A 19,746-nucleotide genomic window follows, 5' to 3' on the forward strand; every position below is an offset into this window, starting at 1 on the left:
CGATTTTTATAAACAAATCGATCAAACATGCATGTTAGTAATATTTTCTTTTAGATATTCTATGATTAGAGATAACTAAACAATTCAATTTTTTTTTTTAGGAATTAAAGGCCTTGTTCACTTACACTTTGAGGAAAAAAGAATTTTTTTCACATTAAAATTTGAGCTTGTATAAACCATCTTATAGTGTTAACTGAATATATTACATTGACTTTATGTGTTGTTGCAGCTATATAGTAGAGAGAATAAAATTGTAGTTTCAACCTAGTCATCTTACTTAACAAGAATGTCGGTGAAGATCGAAAGAATCTTTAAATTGAAAGAACTCTAGTAATAATATTCATCATTTTTAAAACTTATATTTTTTTTAAAACTACTATTTAAATACATTCTTAATAATATTTATCAATAATTAGTGAAAGTTAAAAAAAATTAAGAATTAACTAAGGTGAAAATGAGTCAATTTGAATTAATAAAATGTAGTAAATAAATAAGAATGAATGGAAGAAAAAAAACTAAAGTCCTTCACACATTAATAAAATAGAGACAAAGAAGAAAAGAAAAGAAAAAAAAGCTTCACTGCACGCACAAAAAAATAATGCTAGCAACGAGATTCAAACTCGCATTGCACGTATGGCATATCAGGCCCTTCACCATTTGAACCATTCATCACTTTATTTAGTGGATGGCAAAGTTAATATATATTAATTTCTGATACATATATATATATATATATACAAAGATTTTTCCGAAAATCACTGGGTGCCGTGGCACCCTCACCCATACCCTTAGATCAGCCCCCGTGTGTACATGTATATATTCTGATATTTCAGATTATACATATAGATAGAGTAAATTTTTGATGAAGGATAACACCACTTGCCATAAGGTTAGGTATAGACTATAGTTGAGACAAGATAGACAAAGGTTGTTGATTTATACCCGGTCAACATGATATTTTCCACTTGATTTTAGATTTTACATTTTAAATTTCGGTGTATATGATATTGTTTGTTAGTAAAGATCAAAGATGATGTCTTAATTAAGTAGATGAATGAGATGATATGAAGGTGGCACTTGCGTTTGTTTCGACATAAAGGTAGAAATTAAAATGGTCCTCTTTTTGTATTTATAACGAAAGCAACCATTTATGATAATATAGTAATATAAATATATAGAGAAAAATTCGTTTAGTAGATAAGCTATATTGTCATATTTACCTACCACTCACTTATATAATACTCTTTATGTCCCAATTTATGTGAGACATTTTCTTTTTTTAGAGTCAAACAATTTAAGTTTGTTCAAAACTTTGCGCATAAATCTTCAATTTTTTAAAATAAAATTTATATATTTGTAAACTACGTAAAAACTACTATAAGTCATAATAATTGACAATCCAAAATATATATAAAAAAATTATCATCAAAGATAGACTTGTTTGAATCTCAATATTCGAAACATGCCACATAAATTAGGACAGAGCAGAGGCAGAGCTAGGTGGGGGTTCGGACGAACCCAGTAGCTTTTTCGTAGACCATGTATTTGTACTAAAAAATTAAATAAATATATATGTATATTAACTTGTGAACCCCTAACAAAATTAATTGACGGTTCAGTGGTAAGGAAGAGACCCTAGAAATGCCTTTCACGCTAGAATTGTAAACCCCTCTCTTTTTCTTAAAAGAAAATTTAGAATCCACAAACTCTTAATCTTGACTCCGCCTCTAGGACTAACGGGAGTTAAAGGACAAATATACCCCCGAACTGACGTAAATGGTGTGCAAATACCCTCCGTCATACTTTTGGGACATTGATACTCATGCCGTCCAAAAACTAGAGCATATATGCCCTTCACTCTAACCGGTATATATGCTCTACCTTTTTGACGGTAGGGGCACCAATGTCCCAAAATATGATGGAGGATATCTGCATACCATTTACGATAGTTCGGGGGTATATTTATCCTTTTTCCCGAAATTTTTTAATATGGTTGAGGCCCAACCAACAATAGTTGTGTGAGGCTCCATTCAATTTTTGACACTTGGATTTGTGGGCCTCATTTTAACACCACACACTCTCTCACCTCATTTTTTCCCAAATTCCCCCTTTTCCCTCCAAAATATTTTAGCTCCTTCTTCAATACTCCTCTCTTTTTCACAATTTTTTTTTAATTCTATGTGCTCTTTATTAATTAGTAACTTGATTAGCTCTTTCTTTCCCATTAATCATTTCTGTCCCTCAACTAAATCAATTTAAAAAATTGCCACCTCTCAACCAATTCAACTAAAATATAATTATTCCTCGTATCCTTAGAAAAAATAATCTTTTAAAATTTTTATTTTACATCTCAAAAAATTGAATCAAATTCCTAAGATACCTTTAAAAGATAAATTTTGATTGAGAAATTCACACACACTTTATATTTGTATTAAGAAGTATTCACTGAATATCAAATATCGAACTAAATAAAAAATTTAGTCAAATTGAATATTTCTTTTACTTCAATTTATTTTCTTTTTATTTTTAAAAAATTTGACATAATCAGCTTTGGTTTCAAAGTAAAAATAAATCGATAAACCACCAAACTGATTATAAAAAGATCTCCCTCTTTATATATATATATATCCCTATTGTGTGTGTGTATTTTGTGTAAAATTAAATTTTTACTTGTTTTTATTTGTAATCTAGTTACCTTTTTATAAATTTAATTCTATTTTTTCACTTTCTAGTTTGATTTGTAATTTAATTATGATGATTTTAAAATTGATTTTATGTTCAAAATCACTTGTTTTTAGTCCTTTAATTATTCATTATTAGTTACTTCAATTGTCATCAATCAGAACTAAATTTTTTTAAAAAAATATACCGAAAAAAAGTTCACCAATGAGTAGGTGAGAGCATACCTATAAGTATTCTAAAATCACTCGTTCTTCAATTTTTTTTAGAAATATTTTGTACTTGGTGTTGCACTTATTATTGAAATTTATGTTAAAAGTCTAAAAAAAAACCAAAAAAATATATAAATCAAGAAAAGAAGACTATAATTATAATGGAGTTCAATTTTTTAATCATATTAGCAATCACGGGGAAAAAAGGCAAAAACTTGAATTGATATTAATTTACATATTTCTATTTGACTTTTGAAAAATAAAAATTTAAGATTATTAAAAAAAAGAGGTAAATACTTATTATGAGGAAAAGGGAGGAATTTGGAAAAATGAAGGTGAGAGAGTGTGTGGTGTTAAAATGGGCCCCACAAATCCAAGTGTCAAAAATTAAATGGAGCCTCACACAACTATTGTTGGTTGGACCTCAACCATATTAAAAATTTTCCTTTTTCCCATAATACAATGAATGATGTCTATATCAAAGAGCCGGCCGCACCCACTAATCAATATGTTGCATTATATGGTGTTGGCCGGCCAATAAACCTCTTCCTTTGCTATATATAAAAATATTAGCTATAATAGCAATAAGTAGAAAATGGTGATATTGGATTTATTAAGAAATATGAATGGAAGAATAATAGGGTCAGGAAAAGAAACAATAATTCTAGCACATGGATATGGAGGAGATCAGTCAATTTGGGATAAAATATTGCCCAAATTATGCGAGTCTTACAAGATTGTTTTGTTTGACTGGTGTTTTTCTGGTGCTAATCTATTAAAACATCATTTTGATGCTGAAAAATACTCTTCCTATGAACCTTTTGCTGATGACTTGATAGCTCTTGTTGATGAAATGAAGTTGGAATCTTTTATATTTGTTGGTCATTCCATGTCTGGCATCATTGGTTGCATTGCTTCTATCAAAAGACCAACACTCTTTAAAAGACTCATCCTTGTTTCATCTTCTCCAAGGTTATTCTTCTTTTCTCTTCTTACTAAACTCTTTCACACTTTAATTTCTTACTTCTTCTTTACTCCTTTTCCTTTCTAATAATAGTTGTGCACTATTGACTTGACACGATCTTTAAGAAACAATAAATGATAAGGGTAATCTTATTCTTTGACTTCATTAAATTTAATGTTTTGAGAAATATATTAGATGATAAATAGTATTTAATTGCAAGGATTAAATAGATACAAAAGATAAATTATCTCTTGATTATCAAAATTAGATAAATATTATTGGACAACTATTAATACTACTCCCTTTATTTGTCACTTGGTACAGAGATTATTGGTACTGGATTTTTCATTTCCTTCTTTGTTTGCTTTGAACGCATCTATACCAATAAATAAATTAGGACCCACTTATCCTAATCTCCTCTTTCTATTCCTTGTTTCATTTTAGATGATATTTTTTTTTAGTTAATTGAAAAAAAGAATGATAAATATAATGCATTTGAAACTTATTTACTTTTTAACTTTTTATTTTACTCTTTTGATACTTTTATTCCTACAGAAATATCATAAATTGTAATTTTAGTATGTGGCAAAAGTCTTTAAAGTTCTTTCTTTCTACAAATTTTAAAACAAATTGTTTCAAAAAAATTTGAAAGTTATCCAGGATTAATTATTCTGGGACAATTTATTCCACCATGTATATGAGATAACTTATCCAATCACTATGGTATAAATAATGGAATAAGTTTTCCAAACTAGACAATACTATTTTTTTTTTTATCCCAAGACTATTTATTCTTGTTTCTCACACCAAACGATCCCGATCTACTCTCGTAACTATGCCATTTTAATTTTGAATCGTGCAGGTTCATTAACGTGGAAGATTACGAGGGAGGTTTCGACATAGCAGAGATGGAAGAGATGTTTAGAAACATTGAGGAAAAGTATGATGTTTGGAGTACAAATTTTGCTATTATAGCTGTGGATCCAAGTGATCCTCCTTCTGTTGACAAATTTGATAAATGCTTGAAAAGAATGGGGGTTGAAATTGCATTACCTTTAGCCAAAAGTGTTTTCCTAAGTGATTATAGACACATTCTTGATAAGGTGATTACCCCATGTACCATAATTCAAACCAAGGTTGATTTTGCTGTTCCAAACTCGGTTCCCACCTTCATGCACAACACTATCAAGGGAGAATCCACTGTTGAGATCATCAACACTAATGGCCATTTCCCGCAGCTCACTGCTCATCAAGAATTCCTTAATGTAATTCATAGAGTCTTAGCTTCTTAGAACAAAATATTATACTATAATATGATCATTTGTGGAATAATGTACTAGTGACGTTGTATCCATGACCTTTATTGGATACAAGATGATACTAGCTAGCTTCGTTTTTTGTTAGGATGATTTGTATGGTTGTTCGTGTCACACTTTGGGAAAATAGTGTTTTGAATGCATAGTTTGTCAATTTTGTTACGAAAGATTGAAATTTGTTCTATCGTGAGGTGTTTAATTTCTTAGGTTTCATTTTCGTTGGGTAAAATAAAGTATTTGTTTCGCGTCGTTTTTGTTTATAAATCATGCATAAATAACTATAACATTAATCTATTACCCAATCGAATAATCTTAGATTGCGTAGCAACGACATAAATTGTTTTGTCCATTCTCCATCCATATAAAAGCAGCACAACTAGCTAGCCACTGTTTTGTTATGTCAATGCTCCATTCATCTAAGATATGGATGTAAGCAGGAAACCAAAATACAGTAATACAAGCCAACATATATATCAAGAAGTCACAATAGATATAGATTTCTAGTCACAAATCTTGACTTAAAAACACATGAAGCATGTCCCATATGATCACAATAGCATATACCAGTTCTCTCATGGAATCTACACACAAATTGTTAGTCTACCGGTGTGGTACCTGTGCCAGCCATTGTTAGTGTACCAGCGTGGTACCCGAGCCAACGATATGATATTCTGTACCAAGAGCGGTACCCGAGACAACCAGCAATCACAAACAACATGCACAATCACACTCAAAATGAACGACCACACTTGAAGCCACAAGTAAAATAAATTGGTTCATTGCATGAGATTATCAACATGATGTATTCAGTCCTTGAGTATCTCCCGCATTCATTGCACATGTAATACTATAAAGCAGTTAACATGCAAACATTACATACACTAGAAACAAACAACCATCACCTACCTCGAATCAAGCCTTGAAAACTCTAAAACCAGAGCTTTCCTTTTTTGGAATGTCTTGGCTTGTTCTTGGTCTAAAACAATAAAATAGACAATATTCAATGACCAATGGCCTAACAATACCCGAATTATACTCGGATTCTAACCGTTAGGCCAATTACATTACCATTCCACCCAGCCATGGCTTTTTCCCACCATTAATTCAAATTAATACCCTCCCCCAAGAGTAACACTCTAGATTCTATGGACCAAGAATCGAATCACAAGTTAAGGGAAAAATTAATCTTATTTTTATCGAAAAGAACGATGGAAAATAGGTGAAAAATACCCTAAGTCACCTCTACAGTTCCCCAAAATGAGATAACCAAATAATGATTGGTTTTGAAACTTCTCTGCATAAAAACCCGACTTATCCTTCTATAGCAACCCAACCCGCTATAGTGGCCTCGCCATAGAGGGACCATCCGATATAGAGGTACCAACCGCTATAACGGGAATTAATTTCATTCGCTTTAGCGGCGAGACACCCGCTATAGTGGGTTTACACAGAGGCAGTAGCTCAGATCCCCAAATCCCCTATTTCACAACATAACCTTGAACCTTGGAGTTAAAAAATAACCCTTTAACGCCAAGTTCGATATCGGTAGTTCTGCTCACCCGAATTCACTTATGAAAATACCCATGAATTCCTTAATGTCTCAGCTAATAGAAAACCCCACCCAAGCATAGGCATTACCACCAATTCCTTCCCGGATTACCCTAGACCTCACCTTTCTAATATTTCATTGAGACTAGCCTAGCCTATGATTTACAAGTTACTATTCAAAAAGTTTTTTGGCCCAAAACTTTAACCATTGGTCTACCCATAATGACCAGAAGGGGTTTTTACAACATATACCGATTTACCCATAGCTCGTTCCCGAGCAATTCAATAAGAAAAAAGCTGGGTTAAGTCAAGAAATAGTGTATATCTGAATCCTAAAACAAGTGAGGGTACTTGTCTTGCATGTCCCTCTCGGTCTCCCAGGTAGGCTTCTTAATGGACAAGGTTTTCACGAAATCTTTACTGATTTGATCTCTTTTGTCCTCAACTTCTGGACATTCTGACACAACTAATTAAAAAACTGCTAAAAAATGACGGAAGAAAAAGCGACGGACAGCGTCGCTCCAAAAAAGTGATGGACTAAGAGATGCCGTCCGTCGCTTTTTAATTAAAATAATTATTTTTAAAATTATTTTACAAAAAGCGACGAACTGCATCTCTTAGTCCGTTGCTTTTTATTAAAAATAAGTATTTATAAATTAAACAATAACCACGCTGTCCGTCGTTTTAATTTATTTTATTTAATTAATAAATTTTTAAAAAAAGCGACGGACGACATCTCTTAGTCCGTCGCTTTTTGGTCAAAATATCTAGAACATTTTTAAAAAGCGACGGACAGCGTCTCTTAGTTGGTCGCTTTTGAATTTTTTTTTTTTAATTTCTGTGAAAAGCGACAGACGGCATCGCTTAGTCCCTTGCTTTTTTTCGCGTATTTTTGCTAATTAATTATTTTATATAGATAGTGACGCAGTCCGTCGGTTTTTATTAAAAATAATTATTTATTATTTTAAAAAAAGTCACGCCGTCCGTCGCTTTTTATTAATTTTAATTATTTAATTATTTTTTAAATTAGCGACGGACAACATCTTTATGTCCGTCACTTCTTGGTCAAAATATCTGGTAAAATATTTTAAGAAAGCGACGGACAATGTCTCTTAGTCTGTCGCTTTTTGGTCAAAATGTTGGCCAAACATTTTTCTTAAAAAAGCGACGGACATAGAGACGTTGTCCGTCGCTTTTTTAAAAATATATGCACTAGCAAACGCGATTTTCTCCATTTCTCCATATAAAAAACAAAATTGAGAAATATTTTGATTTAATTTTATTTAAATCGTCTTCCGGATAATGGTTTTGTGTAAAATAAAAAACAAAAAAAATTATAATACCGACTTTCAGATGTAGGTAAAATTAAATAGTATGTAATAAATTAATATTTTCAATTAACTTTAAATAAATCGTTCTCCGAATGACGGTTTTATATAAGTTAAAAAATAATTTAATATAAAATACTGACCTCAATATTATTTAATTAACATGATTACTTTTTATTTATCTTAAAATTTAATGTGATACCGACCTCATGAGGTCGGTATTTTTTATTATATCTAATTACTTTTAATAAAAGCGACATCCGGAGGTCGGTATGTTTAAAATATTTCTATTAATCATAATTTTGCTATTGTGCATAATATTAAAATTTCATTTTACACCTACAATTAATTGTTCAAAAAGTGTAACAATTTTGTATACTTTTACAAATAAAATGTTAGAATTGGTGAAATAAATAAAAAATATCTATAATCCATATTTAGAGTATGAAACTACGTTGATATGAATTAGGAGATAATTATACTTATATTTATAGAGTAATGTACAAATCCTATCAGTCCGTCGTCTAATCATAAACTTAATATCTCATTTCATGATGTAGTAGAGGTGAAGAGCTAACATATAATTCATTCCAGTATGAAATGCGAGATAGTATTATTATATACGTTTGATCTTGAATGGATGTCAAGTGTAGTGATCACCTCCTAATTATGATGACATGTAAAGGATACTTCGTCGGAGTATGAAATACGTTGATTAATTATATACATATTTCTCGAGTAGTTTAACAAATCAAGTCTTATATACTAGTGGTTTAGATATAAAATACATTATCAATTAAAGAAATATCGATGATCAATTCAAGGAGATTTATATATTAAATTTGATATTGATAAACTTTTGTTGATCAATAAAATTAAATTTATATAATTAGAAGGTATATAATTTAAATTTATAAAATTAACTTGATCGATATATATATATATAATTTAACTACACATCAACAAAAGTTTAATTTAATAAATTTAATTTATCGATCAAGTTAATTTTATAAATTTAAATTATATACCTTCTAATTATATATATGGCCAAACACATATACAACCCCTCTAACTTGTCCACATTTTTCATTTTGGCACTTTATCTTAGCCTTGTTCCATTTTAACCCTTGAACTCCATTTTTTATGTTCCATTTTAACACGAAATACTATTTTTATGATTTATTTATTTTTATATATATTCTTCAATTGCAACTTCTTATTTTAAATCGACATGTGTCATTTAATTTTAGTTAAAAAATTAAAAATTAACAAAAAATAATTCTTTTTAAAAAATAATAATTTCTTTTTAAGAGTGTTATGTATTTTTGTGTGAAAAATAACCGACGAAATTGTGTTGGTTTTTTTTCTTTAAAATCACTGACAACCTTATAACAAAATTAGTCGAGTTGTAACATTGTTTAGTAGTGTTATTAGCGATGAACAAGAGTCTTTTTTTAGTAGTGTTATTAACTAAGTCAGTCGAGTCTTTTTGAAGATGGATTTTTTTATTCGTATTGATTTATATTAAAAATTAAAAGTGAGTATTTGTGTTAAATTTAGATAGCCTAGATGATAAGAAAAAATAAATAAGTAGTGTTATTTAATTTGATTGAATGTTTAAGAAAGAAAATCAAAGAACTTTCGTCAATTTATTTTCATGCAAAGATACAGAGAAATATCAAAAAATAATATTATTGTTTGAAAACTTTTATGGTCGTTCGCGAATGCTTAATTTTTTTAATTAACAAGCACACGTCTATATGTTTTGGCATATATATATGTGTGTGTGTGTGTGTGTATATATATATATGTATATGTAATTTTAATTAATAAAATCAACCTCAAAAGGTGAGTTTATATTAAAATAAATTAATAAATACTGACCTAAAGAGGTCGGTATATTTAAATAATTATTTTATTTAGATAATATCGACTTCACGATGTCGGTATGTTGACACCCAATTTTGACAGACCTATAACCCTTTCGGAAGTGCTATTTGGTTAACTACGTGTTTTTTTATAAATATTCCGAGTTTAAATTTTTAATCGATTTTGTCTAAAAATTATATATTTTAGTTTGCATGCTTTATAAAATTATCGTAAATATTTTTAAAATTATAAGTAAAACTCGGAATAATTATTTTATTCAAATGTTTTAAAATTTAAGTGATTTTTATTATATAAAATGTTATAATATTTGTAGTATTTTAATTGGATAGCATTTCTTTAATTTTTCTCGAAATCATTTAATTTTTAGCCCATTCTAATCTAATTCCTTTCAATTTTAGCTTTTCCCTTATTCAATTCATTGCAATTCTAGCCACCTCAATCCAATTTCATTTTTCAATTATAGCCTCTTCTATCAATTTTAGTTGCAATTTTAGCCATTCATTCATTGAAATTATAACCCTTTTCGTCCAAATTTTTAAACATTAGTTTAAATCTTAACCGTCCATCCTTTAAGTGAATCCTAGATCAAATCCTAGCCGTTCATCTTAACTAATCCAATGGCTCAAATTAAATCTACCTAACCTTCCTATTTTTGACCTAAAAAAAGACCAAACCCTCTAATCTCTTCTCTCAAGCAGCCCTAGCTCCTCCTCCCGTCGCCCTCCCCCCGCCGCCCTCCTCCCGCCGACCTCCTCTTCTCATCTCTTCTCTCCTTGCTCCCTCCCGTCTCTTCTCACCGGCGAGACAAATCGCCGCCTATCTCTCATCTCTCCAATCAACATCAACAGCCAGCGAGGAGAGCAACATCTCCGGCCAACTGACCCCGACGTCGATCCACTGCCCTTCTCCTTTAATTGAAGGTTAGGGTTTCATAATATTATTTTTAATTTCTTTCAATGTGAGTATTGAATTTGTTAATTAGTGTATTGAATTGGTTTTTTTATTGATTGTTAGTTTGAGTGATTGTTAGTTAGTAAGTGAATGATTTAGGGGTTTTGATGGTTAGATTGAATTAGGGATTATTTGATTGTTAGTTTGTGTTTGTTGATTGTGAAATGAAAATTTTAATGTTGGGGTTTGTTTGAATTAGGGTGTCTTAGGATTTGTTTGAAATTTGGTATTTCTTGAGTTAATTAGTTCGATTTTGAAATTGTAAGATTAGATTGAATTAGGGTATTTAAGGAGTTGTTTGAATTTAGGATTTTAGCACTAGTTAGATTTTGGGATTTTAGGACTAGTTTGAATTTGTGATTTCAAGACTAGTTTGAATTTTGAATTTAGGACTAGTTTGAATTATTATTGAAGTTGAACATGAACTTGAACTTGAACTTGAACTTAGAATTTGAAGTTAAACTTAGAACTTGAACTTGAAATTAGAACTTGAACTTGAACTTAGAATTTGAACTTGAAATTAGAACTTGATCTTGAACTAGAACTTGAACTTAGAACTTGAACTTAAATTTAAACTTAGAACTTGAACTTAGAATTTGAACTTGAACTTGAAATTAGAACTTAAACTTAGTTAGTTTGAGTGATTGTTAGTTAGTAAATGAATGATTTAGGGGTTTTTGATGGTTAGTTTGAATTAGGGATTATTTGATTGTTAGTTTGTGTTTGTTGATTGTGAAATGAAAATTTTAATGTTGGGGTTTGTTTGAATTAGGGTGTCTTAGGATTTGTTTGAAATTTGGTATTTCTTGAGTTAATTAGTTCGATTTTGGAATTGTAAGATTAGATTGAATTAGGGTATTTAAGGAGTTGTTTGAATTTAGGATTTTAGCACTAGTTAGATTTTGGGATTTTAAGACTAGTTTGAATTTGTGATTTCAAGACTAGTTTGAATTTTGAATTTAGGACTAGTTTGAATTATTATTGAAGTTGAACTTAGAATTTGAACATGAACTTGAACTTGAACTTAGAATTTGAAGTTAAACTTAGAACTTGAACTTAGAACTTGAACTTGAACTTAGAATTTGAACTTGAAATTAGAACTTGATCTTGAACTAGAACTTGAACTTAGAACTTGAACGTAAACTTAGTTATTGAAGTTGAACTTAGAATTTGAACATGAACTTGAAATTAGAACTTGAACTTAGAATTAGAACTTGAACTTGAAATTATAAATTGAACTTGAACGTAGAACTTGAACTTGAAATTAGAATTTGAACTTGAACTTAGAATTTGACTTGAACTTAGTACTTGAACTTGAAATTAGAACTTGAACTTGAACTTAGAATTTGAAGTTAAACTTAGAGCTTGATGTTGAAATTTGAACTTGAACTTGAACTTAGAATTAGAACTTGAACTTGAACTTAGAAATTGAACTTGAACTTAGAACTTGATCTTGAACTTAGAACTTGAAATTTGAGTATTGAATTTGTTAATTAGTGTATTGAATTAGAACTTGAACTTGAACTTAGAATTTGAAACTTAGAACTTGAACTTGAACTAGAACTTGAACTTAGAACTTGAACTTAAACTTAGTTATTGAAGTTGAACTTAGAATTTGAACATGAACTTGAAATTAGAACTTGAACTTAGAATTAGAACTTGAACTTGAAATTATAAATTGAACTTGAACTTAGAACTTGAACTTGAAATTAGAATTTGAACTTGAACTTAGAATTTGACTTGAACTTAGAACTTGAACTTGAAATTAGAACTTGAACTTGAACTTGAACTTGAACTTAGAATTTGAAGTTAAACTTAGAACTTGATGTTGAAATTTGAACTTGAACTTGAACTTAGAATTAGAACTTTAACTTGAACTTAGAATTAGAACTTGAACTTGAACTTAGAAATTGAACTTGAACTTAGAACTTGAAATTTGAGTATTGAATTTGTTAATTATGTATTGAATTAGAACTTGAACTTGAACTTAGAATTTGAAACTTAGAACTTGAACTTAGAACTTGAACTTAAACTTAGTTATTGAAGTTGAACTTAGAATTTGAACATGAACTTGAAATTAGAACTTGAACTTAGAACTTGAACTTGAAATTAGAATTTGAACTTGAACTTAGAATTTGACTTGAACTTAGAACTTGAACTTGAAATTAGAACTTGAACTTGAACTTGAACTTAGAATTTGAAGTTAAACTTAGAACTTGATGTTGAAATTTGAACTTGAACTTGAACTTAGAATTAGAACTTTAACTTGAACTTGAACTTAGAAATTGAATTTGAACTTAGAACTTGAAATTTGAGTATTGAATTTGTTAATTAGTGTATTGAATTAGAACTTGAACTTGAACTTAGAATTTGAAACTTGGAACTTGAACTTGAATTAGAACTTGAACTTAGAACTTGAACTTAAACTTAGTTATTGAAGTTGAACTTAGAATTTGAACATGAACTTGAAATTAGAACTTGAACTTAGAATTAGAACTTGAACTTGAAATTATAAATTGAACTTGAACTTAGAACTTGAAATTAGAACTTGAACTTAGAACTTGAACTTGAAATTAGAATTTGAACTTGAACTTAGAACTTGAACTTAGAATTTGACTTGAACTTGAAATTAGAACTTGAACTTAGAATTAGAACTTGAACTTGAAATTTAACTAATTTTAGAACTTTTCGTGCTAGGCAACTGAGGAAGCTCAACATCTAAAAAAGGTGATACAAGACTATATTGCTTCTTTCATCAAAGTAGGAGATAAGGTTGGTGCTTCTAAATTTCTAAAGTTCAAGTACAATTGTTTTCAATAATGTGTTTGTGTCCATCTTGTATTGATATTTAGCTTTAATTTTATGATAATATTTTTGTGTCCATCGATTGTTTGTTAAGCATAAGTACCAACACTAGTTGATCTTATTGATGACAAAAATGATTTTCTTGCAAGATCGATTTGTGTCCATCTAGTGTTGACACTTAGCTTTAAATTTAGAAATAATATATTTGTTAAGCATGAGTACCAACACTAGTTGATCCTATTGATGACAAAATTGATTTTCTTGCAAGATCGATTTGTGTCCATCTAGTGTTGACACTTAGCTTTAAATTTAGAAATAATATATTTGTTAAGCATGAGTACCAACACTAGTTGATCCATTGATGACAAAATTGATTTTCTTGCAAGATCGATTTGTGTCCATCTAGTGTTGACACTTAGCTTTAAATTTAAATAAATTAAATTAAATAATGTGGTTTTGTTGATAGATTTAGTTGTTGGAATTTAATCAAAAGTAAACTAGTTCAAGTTATAAAGTTGTTTAAATAAGTTAAATTAATTAATGTGGTTTAGTTGGTGGATTTAGTGTTGTAATAAGTCAAAACTAAACTAGTTAAAGTTGTTTAAATAAGTTGAATTAAAAAATGTGGTTTTGTTGATGGATTTAGTTGTTGGAATTAAGTCAAAACTAAACTAGTTAAAGTTATAAAGTTGTTAAGTTGTTTAAATAAGTTAAATTATAAATGTGGTTTTGTTGATGGATTTAGTTGTTGGAATTAAGTCAAAACTAAACTAATTAAAGTTGTTAAGTTGTTTAAATAAGTTAAATTAATTAATGTGGTTTAGTTGGTGGATTTAGTGTTGTATTAAGTCAAAACTAAACTAGTTAAAGTTGTTAAGTTGTTTAAATAAGTTGAATTAAAAAATGTGGTTTTGTTGATGGATTTAGTTATTGGAATTAAGTCAAAACTAAACTAGTTAAAGTTGTTTAAATAAGTTAAATTAAATAATGTGGTTTTGTTGATGTATTTAGTTGTTGGAATTAAGTCAAAACTAAACTAGTTAAAGTTATAAAGTTGTTAAGTTGTTTAAATAAGTTAGATTAAAAAATGTGCTTTTGTTGATGGATTTAGTTGTTGGAATTAAGTCAAAACTAAACTAGTTGAAGTTATAAAGTTGTTTAAATAAGTTAAATTAAAAAATGTGGTTTTGTTGATGGATTTAGTTGTTGGAATTAAGTCAAAACTAAACTAGTTAAGTTGTTAAGTTGTTTAAATAAGTTAAATTAAAAAATGTGGTTTTGTTGATGGATTTAGTTGTTGGAATTAAGTCAAAACTAAATTAGTTAAAGTTATAAAGTTGTTTAAATAAGTTGAATTAAAAAATGTGGTTTTGTTGATGGATTTAGTTGTTGGAATTAAGTCTAAACTAAACTAGTTAAAGTTGTTAAGTTGTTTAAATAAGTTAGATTAAAAAATGTGGTTTTGTTGATGGATTTAGTTGTTGGAATTAAGTCAAAACTAAACTAGTTAAAGTTATAAAGTTGTTTAAATAAGTTAAATTAATTAATGTGGTTTAGTTGGTGGATTTAGTGTTGTATTAAGTCAAAACTAAACTAGTTAAAGTTGTTAAGTTATTTAAATAAGTTTAATTAAAAAATGTGGTTTTGTTGATGGATTTAGTTATTGGAATTAAGTCAAAACTAAACTAGTTAAAGTTGTCAAGTTGTTTAAATAAGTTAAATTAAATAATGTGGTTTTGTTGATGTATTTAGTTGTTGGAATTAAGTCAAAACTAAACTAGTTAAAGTTGTTAAGTTGTTTAAATACGTTAAATTAAAAAATGTGGTTTTGTTGATGGATTTAGTTGTTGGAATTAAGTCAAAACTAAACTAGTTAAAGTTATTAAGTTGTTTTAATAAGTTAAATTAAATAATGTGGTTTTATCAATACTAAACTAGTTTTAGGACTACTATTATTAAATTTTATTTATAATATAATTGAATATCTATATTTTTGTAGATGGATCATCGTTTGTGGATGTATAATATGCATTATGAAACTGGTGCTGGTTTGAAACCTGAGTTTATTGACAGTGTTAGAAATTTTATTGAACATACAATGACACTTGACATTTTCAAGATTAATGGATTGCTTAGGTGTTCTTGTAGTGTATGTAAGTGCTTAAATTTTTTTAAACCAGATAGAGTTATGGTTCATTTGTACTGTAATGGATTTAAGCTTAGATATTTTGTATGGATTGATAATGGAGAAAGTGATGGATTGGATGGTATCTTTTATAATTTGATGCCTGTTGATGTATATAATATGGTTGCACCACATGGCCAAATTAGGGTTGAACAAGTTAGAGTTGAACATGATAGGGTTGAACATGATAGGGTTCATGAAATGATCAATGATGCTTTCGGGGTTCAAGGTGGGATGGAACCGGAACAATATTTTGATGAAGTTCCTAATGAAGAAACAAGACACTTTTATGATCAATTAGAAGAGTCTAGTCGTCCACTATGTGAAGGGAGTCCGCATTCTGCCTTGTCAGTTGCGGTTAGATTAATGAATATTAAATCAGATTGGAATGTTCCTAATGCTGCTATGGACTCAATGGTTGATCTTTGGGTGAACTAGTTAATCCGGAGTTTAACATACCAAAGAACTTCTATCAGGCAAAACGTTTGGTGTCCAAGTTAGGATTGACGTATGATATAATTCATTGTTGTGTTAATGGATGCATGTTGTTTTACAAGACTGATAGTGAATTAGAAAATTGTAAATTTTGTGGACACACTCGTTATAAGAAGACTCCGGTTGGAAAGATGGTCCCAGTTCAGGCGATGCATTATCTACCTCTCATTCCTAGATTAAAAAGGTTGTATGCATCGATGAGGTCTGCCTCACATATGAGATGGCATCGTGAATATAGAAGGCCGCCGGGTGTCTTGTCTCATCCATCTGATGGTGAAGCATGGAAGCATTTTGATAATGTATATCCTGATTTTGCTAGTGAACCAAGAAATGTTAGATTGGGGTTGTGTTTAGATGGCTTCACACCATTCTCTAATAATGCTTCGCCTTATTCATGTTGGCCGGTATTTCTTACTCCGTATGATCTTCCTTCTGAAATGTGCATGATCAGTCCCTACATCTTTCTAAGTTGTGTTATTCCAGGTCCCCGGAATCCAAAAAGTTTGATTGATGTCTATCTACAACCATTGATAGATGAGCTCAAACAATTGTGGTTTGAAGGCGTTTTGACTTATGATATATCAACTAAGCAGAATTTTATTATGCGTGCTTCTTTAATGTGGACTATTAATGATTTTCCTGCATACGGGATGTTGTCTGGTTGGATGACAGCTGGAAAGCTAGCATGTCCGTATTGCATAGAAAATAGTAAGGCATTCACTTTAAAGCATGGCATAAAAAATACATGGTTTGATTGTCATCGCCAGTTCTTGCCAATGGACCATGAGTTTAGAAAGATGAAAAATGCATTTAGGAAAAAAAAGGTTGAAAGTGACCCCCCACCTCCATTACTCACAGGGCATCAAATTTGGGAGAGAATTTCTCAATTACCTAAAGTTACAGAAGCTTTACCTTCTAGACTTCCTGGATATGGTGTTGAACATAATTGGACCAAACAAAACATATTTTGGGAGTTGCCGTATTGGAAGGACAATCTGCTGCGACATAATCTAGATGTGATGCACATTGAAAAAAATTACTTTGACAATTTGTTTAACACAGTGATGGATGTTAAGGGTAAGACAAAAGACAATCCAAAAGCTAGAATGGACATAAAGGAATATTGTAGGAGAAAAGAGCTATGGCTGTAGGAATTACAGAATGGTAAAATAGTTAAGCCCAAAGCCAACTTTTCATTCACATTGGATGAGAAACGTGAAATTATTGAGTGGGTTAAAAATTTGAGGATGTCAGAGGGCTATGCTTCGAATTTAGGAAAGCGGGCATATATGAATGAAGGAAAATTGATAGGTATGAAAAGTCATGATTGTCATGTGTTCATGGAAACTTTAATTCCTATCGCTTTTAGCCATCTACCCGAAAGGATATGGAAACCAATCACAGAGATAAGTCTTTTTTTTAAAGATTTGTGTTCTGGAAAGTTGTTGGAGAGTAGTTTAGATAGGATGGAGGAAAATATTCTTGTCACTACTACTAAGTTAGAGAAGATATTTCCATGTGGTTTTTTTTGATGTGATGGAGCATCTTCCAATTCACCTTGTACAAGAGGCCCGCCTCGGAGGTCCGGTTCAAACAAGATGGATGTATCCATTTGAAATATTCACTAAGTTATATATGTTCGCCAAGTCTTTTATATATTAACATATATATACATATATGCATGCAGAAAAATTGGTAGTTCGAAGCAAACGATTAAGCAAAGGGGAATGATCAAATGATCATTTGTTCAAGGTCATATTGGGAGAGAAACAAGTGATTTTTATTCTTATTACTTTGGTCATGATGTGTCATGTAGGAGAAACAAGCCCAATCGCAATGATGAAGGCGATATTGATCCTTTATTTCCACCGATATCAATTTTTAATCAAAATGGTCGAGGATCTAAAAAGCGTAGAAAACGAGGCTTCACTGATATGGAAAGGTAATCAACTGTGACACATATTTTGCTTAATTGTCCAGAGATTCAATCATATGTCAAGTAAGTGTTAAAAATATGTTATTAAATTACATACTAATAAGTGATCATTAACTAACGAAATACTTGAATGTAAAATGATCAGCTTGTTCGTAAACACATGGGGTAATGAAGCCATCTATACAAAAATTTTCAAATGGCTGAGGAACTATGTAAGTGTGCAATCACTAAGTATTTAATAATATATTCATGTTATACTAAATTATATTACTTGAAATAACAATCGCGTAGGTTTACGATGAATACTCAAGTGTCCAACATTTGCAATTAGTGAAAGAAGTAGCCCTTGGACCTCAATCTCAAGTACTGACAATGAATAAGTATTGTGTCAATGGTTTTAAGTTTCAAACTGAAGAAGTATCTAGGAATAAGAAAACAAATAATAGCGGTGTCTATATACAAGGTGATGTTAATGGTACTGGTCAAACTATTGAATATTATGGTGTCATTCAAGAGATTATTGAAGTGAGGTATTCAGGTTGGCCTAATAAGAAGATTGTATTGTTTCAGTGTGAGTGGTTTGACCCATCACATAGAGGCACAAAGGTGGACCATCAACATAATATAATTGAAGTTAAGCACACCAGAAAATACAAAAGTTATGATCTTTTTATTATTGTACAACATGCTAAACAAGTGTATTACGCTTCATATCCATTGCGTAGAGACAAAGCTGATTGGTGGGTTGTTATAAAAAGTAAGCCTGTGGGAAGAATTGAAATTGACAATGTCTTAAATGTGGCGTATCAAAATGATGTTGCAATTGTTCAACAACAAGTTGATGTTGAATTGGAAACCACACTACAACATCCTCAACACACATTAGAAGAAGTATCTGATGATGAGATATTGAATGTTGAGGAAGAAATATCCGAGAATGAGGAAAATGAATCATTTGATGACGAAGAATGGGACGATAATGAAAATGAAACAACTGAGGAGGAAGAATGGGAGAATGATGGAATTGAAACAAACGAGGAGGAATAGTGTAGAATGAAAGCTAGCTAGTACATATGTAAGTGTATTTTACTAATTTTCTTTAATTTATGATTTTTATATATATTATACATGTAAATTTGCATATAAATGTCATCAGGCGGTGACGGTGATAGACATCGCGAGCATCTTGGAGTTAGCCAGACTAAACAGGCTAAGAAGAAGAAGTCTAGGAGACCAATAGATGCTGAGGATATTGCAGGATCTATTTCTTCTGCGCTAGAGCGCATCAGCCATAATACTCATTTATTTGTTGTTCCGTTTGGTACGGCGGATCCTCGGCAATATTATCCTAATTATCGTTGACCAGTCGGTGCTTCATCTACTTCACAGGCATTGCCTTCACGACGCTACGAGGACCTACCTTTACATGTTATTCGT

The 19,746-nt window shown here is 30.3% G+C and overlaps 1 protein-coding gene across 1 annotated transcript; it reads left to right on the top strand.

The window, feature by feature from the left end:
• Positions 1 to 3,468: 3,468 nt before the first annotated feature.
• LOC125825303 (strigolactone esterase D14) lies at positions 3,469 to 5,152 on the top strand. The gene is made up of 2 exons (XM_049504646.1): positions 3,469 to 3,863; positions 4,718 to 5,152. Exons 1-2 carry the CDS (start codon positions 3,487 to 3,489, stop codon positions 5,145 to 5,147), a joined length of 807 nt encoding a protein of 268 aa, XP_049360603.1. The 5' UTR covers positions 3,469 to 3,486; the 3' UTR covers positions 5,148 to 5,152.
• The last annotated feature ends 14,594 nt before the right edge of the window (positions 5,153 to 19,746 follow it).

The sequence above is a fragment of the Solanum verrucosum genome, unplaced genomic scaffold, assembly GCF_900185275.1.
Source record: "Solanum verrucosum unplaced genomic scaffold, falcon-dt-bn FXZP01000051.1, whole genome shotgun sequence".
NCBI classification, from domain to species: Eukaryota; Viridiplantae; Streptophyta; class Magnoliopsida; order Solanales; family Solanaceae; genus Solanum; species Solanum verrucosum.